The sequence below is a fragment of the Coffea arabica genome, chromosome 8c (genome assembly GCF_036785885.1).
Source record: "Coffea arabica cultivar ET-39 chromosome 8c, Coffea Arabica ET-39 HiFi, whole genome shotgun sequence".
NCBI lineage: Eukaryota > Viridiplantae > Streptophyta > Magnoliopsida > Gentianales > Rubiaceae > Coffea > Coffea arabica.
The window spans coordinates 2699155-2707465 of record NC_092325.1 but is presented as its reverse complement, the minus strand read 5'-3'; the positions used below and the strand labels follow the sequence as shown (position 1 = coordinate 2707465).

Genomic DNA, 8311 nt, shown 5'->3' with positions numbered 1-8311 from the left:
AATCAAAGATGAGATAGTATTGGACTAGGGGTCTATCGAGTCGAGTTGAGCTCGAGTTGCACCATATTCGAGCTCGAACTCAATCACTATCACTGCTATTTGAACTTGAATTCGAGTTCTAACGAGTATATAAATTTGAACTCGAACTCGACTCGACATAATAAAAATTAAGATTGAACTCGATTCGTTTGAGTTCGAGTAAACTACAAGCCATATCAAACTCGAGCTACACAAGCTTGAGTTTTTCTTCTCTTGTTTTTAATTTTTTACATTTTAGATTTATTGGATTATTATTTTATCATTCATCATTTTTATTACTGAATATTACTTCATGTAAATTTATTAAAATACGGATCCATAATAGTCATTCCATAATTAAAATATATAATATATAAATAAAATAAATACTTGATTAAATTCGTTGAGTACTCGAGTAATTATTACCGATGCTCGAATTCAACTAGTTATATAGAATGAGTAGATCGAGTTTGCAAAATTTTTGACCAAGCCGCTCGCGTAGTCCACACCCCTATTGGACAAAAAATCCTCTATGCAATTAAATTGAAAGCGAAGGTACTTGGCAGGATACATACAAGTATAAACCAATTAAAAGAAAGAAGAAAATTGGACCCATCAAGAAGATAATTCAGACGTCATTTTCCTCTCCAATTTTGGGCTTTTATGAGCTTCTTGTGTCTGCCTTTTCAACCCAGCTCATGACCCTTTAACCATTCTTTCTGTGCACTTCCAAGTCTTCAAATACCGTCAAACTCATGAACGCTAGCTCCAAAGCTTACACCAACAGGCAGTCAAAATTCTCATCCCTTATGGCTGATCCAATTGCGGCAATTTCATTCGCTGATCCTCATGCTGATCCCTACGGCCGTCTGGGCTTAGTCCGGAACCCCGACGGCTCAGTCACGCGTCAATTTGAACATCCAAAAACACCCGTCTCCTCCTATGATGGCAGCCCTATCCTTCTTGTCAAGGATGTCCCCATTAACCAACCCAAAGACACTGGTGCCCGTATATTCCTACCGAAAGAAGCACTTGAATCCTTCCCGGGCAGGAAACTTCCGCTCCTGATTTACTTTCATAGTGGAGGATTCGTGATTGGCAGCGTGGCCACGACCGGTTTTGATGATTTGCATAGAGCTTTAGCTACTGAGGTCCCGTTTGTAATCGTATCAATCGAGCATCGTCTTGCTCCCGAGCACAGGCTGCCGGCAGCCTACGAAGATTGCTTGGAAGCTTTGCACTGGATCAAGAGTTCACAAGACGAATGGTTGGAAAAGTATGCAGATTTATCAAACAGTTTCCTCATGGGCAGTAGTTCTGGGGGAAACATTGCCTATCATGTTGGTTTGAGTGCATCTTCATGTGTTGATGATCTCAAGCCTTTGAATATTAAAGGGTTGATTTTGCACCAAGCATTTTTTGGTGGCAACAAGAGGACAGAATCGGAGTTGAGGGCTCTGAATGACACGCTTCTACCGCCCCATTTTACTGATGTCTTGTGGGAACTTTCATTGCCCGTTGGTGCTGACCGAGATCATGAATTTTCTAATCCAGTTTTGAGCATCAAACCTGGACAGTTCGATCAGATTAAAGCTTTAGGATGGAAGATTTTAATGGCAGGATATGAAAATGATGCATTGTTCGATCGCCAATTTGAGATTGCCAAAATTTTAGAAGGCGAGGGTGTTCCCGTGGTGGCTAATTTTGTTGAAGGAGGTTATCATGGAATTGACATTTTTGAGTTTCCCAAAACTAAAGTGCTTTGTGAGGTTGTGAAGGAGTTTATAATCTCCTTTGTGACAACAGCTTAGACAACTATGTCAGAGGTTTTTACCAGGATGGGTATTAATCCAAATGAACAATGATGTTAAATCTTTGCACTTCTCAACATGTTTCTCAATTTCTTGCAAGTTTCATAAATGGAAATCAATAATGTTGATTAATTACGTGATGTTCTTGGCACCTAGTCTTGTCACATACTGGTTCAGAATGGTTTAAGAATTAATAATGCTTAACTTGATAAAAACTCATTTAGTACAGGCATCTATGGATGCCACAGTATCGGTCTTCTTCTGATCTGATCGAAGGTAATTGGTGATTTTTATGTGTTTTTATCTATATGTGTGAAGTTTATTGTGTCTCTTAAAACGAATTCTATAGTTAAGAGAAATTAAAACTTTTTAATTAAGAGAAATTTAAAAAATAAATCTAACAACACTATACTGATAGTCAAATATAGAGGTTGCCCCCAGCAGGAGCTCAGCTGGTGATTACATGCGATAGTATTCCGTAGGTCATCAGTTCGAACCTTACTGTGCATCCTTGGGCGGGGCTCTGTACAGCCTCAGGGGATATATATATATATATATATATATGGACGTGGCAAGGCGTCCCAAGTTTATTCATACCTAAAGATATGAAAAAGATGTCAACATATTCTTAAAGTGCACTATAACAAAATTGTTCCCTCACCCAAAATATTTTTTTGTGTTGGGGGGGGTTCTTCACAACTATTGTTATATGCCAGTATTCGTAGGAGAGAAATGTATTAGTCGGTATTGAAAGTTTTTAGTTGTAGTCGAGTCAAAAACTAAAAATTCCAAGACCAATAATTGCATGATTGATAATAGATAATTCGTTTTTTCAGAAATTGATAATTGCGTGATTGATAGTTGTAGTAGAGAACGATGTCGTTATTGCTGGCTATACAGGGAGTAACATAAGTGAAGAGGCAAAATCAGAAAAAAAAAGAGACAAAATCGGATCTTAGATATAATTTATATAACCCAAAATTGACCCAACCATGGAGATGAAAATATATAAATCAAGGGACCTCCGATCAGTGGCGGAGCTAGGAATTAACTTTGGGGGGCGAGTCTATAGCAATGAAAGTAAAATATATTTACAAAAAAATAATGTGAACATATATACCATAAGATTAGAAACAACCATATATAGAATAAAAATTACTTCTACGCTTCACATATACAAAAATATCATCATATTTACAAATCTATTTGACTGTGTGGGACATATGAAATTGTGCACGATGACTTTAATTTTATCAAAGTCATCAATGATTGAATTTATATCAAAAGTTCTAGCAATTTCTTTCTCAATATACATTATCATAGAGTTAGCAAGAAAGTCTTCCTCCATCCTAGAACGCAAACAAGTATTGATGATTTTCATAGCAAAAAATGCACGCTCTGTTGTAGCTGTTGAAACAGGAAGAGTCAAAATAAGACGAATCAATCTATCAATAAGAGTATAGCACATTGACTTTCTTGTCTTTGCTAACACTTGGCACAACTCCTGAAGTGATGACAAATTTTGAAGCTGAGAATTACAAGAAAACTCAATCTGGAAAAGCTCTAATTGAGTTCTTAAGTATAACTTCTCTTGATCTGTGAAGTCAGCTGAATAAAACTTGTTTGCAAGTTGACAAATTTGTTCGATATTGAAAGCCTGAAAATTATCTTTGGGGTGCAATGCTGAACTAAGAATAAGCAACTCTATTACATCTTCCTTAAGCCTATTCTTCATTTCAAGTATTTAAGAATCAACCGTTGCCAAAAACACATCAATCCTGTAGTGATGCTCCATGGTAATTGGATCATTTTGTTTTTGAATTCTTCCTCGACCTGCTTTATAAATGACATTCATATCAAGCATCTATATATTTCGTGCATCACAAAATGTCTTTACATTGGTGAACAATTCATTCCATCCATTATCTCTGTAACTTTGAAGTCGATCCTTTGTTACTGAAACCAATTTAAGGGCATTCAAAATATCTTGAGATTTGCATTGTAAAGCTTGAGAAAGTACTTGTGCAAATCCTAAAATGTCCCTCATCATATGCATAACAAGAACAAAATCAAAGGATGTCATGAAATCGTAAACTCTGTCAGCTTCACTTCTTTGAGTTGATGTATTTCCATAATTGATAACATCAATTAGGACAGAGCAAATGTCTTCATATTCTGTGAATAAACTATAGATAGAACTAAAATGAGACCCCCATCTTGTAGTCCCTGGCCATTTTAAGGTACCAATCTGATTCTGACCCCTACCAGTCTCAAGTTCATCAATAGCAATCAATTCAGCAATTCTAGCAACTCTAAGTTGGTCCACACGTTTGCAAGAAGATGAAATTAAATTTATAAAAAGAGATAAGTATGTAAAGAATTGTTCCACAGGAATTACCTCTTGAGATGTTGCTACCAATGTTAGTTGCAGTCGATGAGTAAAACAGTGAATATAATATGCATAGGGGTACTCTTGAATAAATAATTCTTGCAGTCCATTCCATTCTCCAAGCATATTACTAGCTCTATCATATCCTTGGCCACGAATGTTTTGCACACTAAGATTATGGCGAGAAAGGATATCACATATCTCCTTCTTCTAAGTCAAGGAATTGGTTTCGTGCACATGAACAATGTCAAAAAATCTCTCTCGAATATAGCCTTGCTTGTCCACAAATCTAAGAACAATAGCCATTTGCTCTCCTTTTTATCTATCTTGAGCCTCATCAACAAGTATAGAAAATTTTGAATCACTAATCTCCTCTCGAATATACTTTTGTATCTTGCTCGACCAAATGGACAATACTGCCTTTTGGATCGTAGGAGCAATATAAGATGCATTTCGAGGAGCATTATCAAGGACCACAACAGCCACTTTTTCATTATAAGAAGACACATGCTTGATCAACTAAATAAAATTACCTCGATTGTTAGAATCTAAACTTTCATCATGACCCCTAAAAGCAACCGCTTGAAATGCACACCATTTTGCAGCATCTATGGAAACTTGAAGTTGCAATCGATTTTTTGCAACCTGCTCAGAATTTTGCTTCTCAATAATTTTATCAAGATGTTGCAATGAGTTTCCCAAATCATGATAGCATTGCATTGCCACTTTGTGTGATGAGTTAGGATCTTTTCCAATATGATTTAAAAAAACACAATTTTTTCCATCATTTACCTTCTTCCATGATCTAAATCCACTAGTTGTGAAGGCCATTGATCCAAAACGGTCCGTTGGCTTGGAAAAAAGTGAGCAAGGAAGACAAAAGGCAGCATTCTTTGTTGGAGAAAATTCCAACCAATCTGGAAACAATATACCAAGAGAAAAGGAAATGTTGGCCCTTCTTGTCAACAACCATTGATTCAATCGGAAGCTCAGGTTGGTATGGCCCAAACTTAATATATGCTCTCCGTACCTCATCCCTTTGATGCTCTAGATATTCCCAAATGGATTTTCGCTTTCCAGGATCACGTTCTATGGATGAAATATCAAACTCTAATGATTCAGCTCTACAAGATTTCTTTGTTTGATGCTTAGGAGAAGAATCACAAAGAGGACAAGGAGTTTCACCACTTCCACTTGGTTCTAGACGTCTTTTCTTGAAAAAAGAATCAATTGTCCTATTGGTCATTACCACTATATTTGCAACAAAACAACAACCTGTAATCGAAATAAAACTGATTGAGAAATGTTGGTTATGGCCTATAGAGATGGGAATTTGACCAATGCAAGAGACTGGTTGACTGAAAAGCCCGGCCATCACCCAAGGAAGCCAACAGGATCCTCAAAATAAAATTAGTATGAAAATTGGAAAAGAAAATCAGTTTCAGAATTAACTAAAATAAATGCTTATCACCTGAATTCAGAAGGCCAAGTACGAAAAAAAATACAAGTCCCTCTCGAGCAATTCATCAAACAACTGGCGGGCAAACTTTTTACACCCACATTTCACTAAGTAAATGCAATGTCAAACTAACCTGGTAAATAGTAATAGCTTGAAATTCCTGCGACATTGTATCCCCAAAAACGGCTTCACCAGCGAGAGAGAATTAAAGGAGTTTGTCTGTAGGTTCTTCTTCTGTGTAATCTTTTCTTTGCGCGGTAGGGAGGAAGTAGGATAATATGCTGCTAGTAGATAGCAGTGAAAGATACCAAGTGTACAGCAGCAAACTGGACAGTGGGCACTGGCCAGTGGGTGTTTCCTTTGAGTTTTGATTTCTTGTCTGTAGCCAGTTGTTCGATGTGACTCCTTACCATTTTTCACTCGAAAGCCTCCTTTTAGCTTAGCTTAGCTTCTAACTATGGATGGACACAAAGCAAACAAGGAATCCCACCAAACATTATTGTTTGGGCCCTAGGAGGCAAAGTGAATTTTTTGATCAATTTTTGAGGGGCAAAACATAATAATAAATTTTTTTTACTTAGAATTGTTTTTTTTAACAATTGGAGGAGCTGCGGTTGCCCCCCCTGGCCCCCCTCCCTCCGCCCCTACCTCCGATGTCTAGTCTACAAAATTATTGAAATCGATTCTTTGTACTTTTACAAATGTCTTCAAAATGCATGCTATTCTCACAAGCCAATGACACTTTTTCATACGTATTAAATAGTTCCTTCAAACTCCTATCCTTTATGTCTTGAATTAATAAAAGCAACTATTGTTTTTGTTGCTTTGGAAGATTAAATAAACCCACGTGTTTACATGGAAGTGATGGATTAAGTCCCATGATATATATATATATATATATATATATTGGGATAATTTCAAAAACCTCTCCAGAGGTTTACGACAATATCATTTGACACCTCTAAGAAATCTCACATATTTCCCTTAATTTTCAACTTTTTATAACTTTATCAGCCCATTTTAAAAGATATGATTTAAGAACTCATTTTGGGAGAGATAAAATATTTCTATTCCAAAATTACCCTTTTTTGGACCTTTAGTTTTTATAATAAACCAAGTTAAATCCTTAAGAATTACAACATATAAATTAGGTTGAAAGACCTTTTGCAATTTTTGAAATCATCGCTCTAGACAAGGAGTGCAAAAGAAAAATTATTATAATTAGAAAAACATAACATTTTATGCCTTGAAAGTACCTCAAATTAGTTTTCTAAATGTATTGTTAATAATTTATCTTTCTCTTGTTGTCAAGCCATCAACTTGGAAAAAAAAGTTAGAAAACTAAAAAAACTCTAAATTCATCTAAAAATACATTGTAATAAAGAAAGTTCGTGTTATGTTTTTAAAAACACCTCAAATGAGTTTGTAAATATAATTTTAGAAAGATGTGTTTGTCTATGATATTCAAGTCATCGGTCTATACCAAAAAAATTTAGAAAGTTCAAAATTCTTAAATTTTTAAAACTGCTCAAAGTTCAAGGGTATCAACGTGATATTACCACAAATCTCAGGGGAAGTTTTTGAAATTATCCCTTTTTTTTTTTTTAGCAAAAGTTAGACTTTTATTGATGGGACAAATTCTGCATTGCACTCTTGAACTTAAACCAGTTTCTCGCTTTGGATTCTCAATTTCAATTTTGAATACTTTGCACTCTAAACTCTTAATTTTGAATACTTTATAACATAAACTCTCAAGTTTATCCTATTTAAATCTAGTCAATGACAACTTTTATAAAATTAACGGCATAGAGAACACAACAAATCAATGATAATATGTCAAAGTAATCAAAAGGTACCAAGGTATCATAGCAAAAATAAAACAATATATTGTTATTAACTTGCAGCATCTTCTATCTCGTTAATTTTGCTATCAATATTAGTAATTGAAACCATATAAATCAATGATAACATGCTAAAAATGGTAAAAAATTAAAGCCAAGCAATTGCCACTTAGAACAAAACGGTACATTGTCATTAATTTTTACCGACATTTATCTCTTTAATTTTATGATTATAATCATTGATTGGATTTAAATGGGATAATTTGAGAATTTAGGGTGTAAAGTGTCCAAAATTAAGAGTTTAGAGTGTAAAATATCTAAAATTAAAATTTAGGATATAAATTAAAAAAGTGATACAAGTTTAAGATTGCAAACTGAAATTAGTTCTTATTGACATAGATTTGTAGGCTTGAAGCAGCCAGAAGCTGCAGGTACATATACAATTCTATACACATGTACCAAATCTATACAAAAGAATTATGCTTTATCAAACCACTTTTGCGAAATTCCCCAATCAAGAAAAAGTTCCCAAGAGTAAATGAACTTGCACCACAATTGGAGTTGGAATTCCCCAATAAAGCAATCTCAGATGTTTCTCGATTAGGTCAAGGCTTAGATTTGATTTTGGATGCCGCCCCGAAGAAGCCAAGCACCTAAATCCATTGTTAACCCATAATCCACCGTCTACAGCTTATCTCCACATGGCAATTTTTCATTGGCTACTCAGATATTGCATGAAAAATATCCACACAGTATGTGGTATTAGATAGAAACACCGTTGTGGGTTCCACCT

General features: G+C 35.2%; 1 protein-coding gene and 1 long non-coding RNA gene across 2 annotated transcripts; one reads left to right on the top strand and one right to left on the bottom strand.

Annotated features, from left to right (window-relative positions):
* The first annotated feature begins 612 nt into the window (after positions 1–612).
* Positions 613–1961, top strand: LOC113707358 (carboxylesterase 20-like). The gene has a single exon (XM_027229646.2). It carries the CDS (start codon positions 774–776, stop codon positions 1827–1829), a length of 1056 nt encoding a protein of 351 aa, XP_027085447.1. The 5' UTR covers positions 613–773; the 3' UTR covers positions 1830–1961.
* A 1293-nt stretch (positions 1962–3254) lies between these two features.
* LOC140013304 (uncharacterized) lies at positions 3255–6280 on the bottom strand. Its single transcript, XR_011820375.1, has 2 exons — positions 5811–6280; positions 3255–3665 (listed from the first exon to the last, which is right to left on the bottom strand). It is a non-coding gene; the product is annotated as an uncharacterized lncRNA (long non-coding RNA).
* Between the last annotated feature and the right edge of the window lie 2031 nt (positions 6281–8311).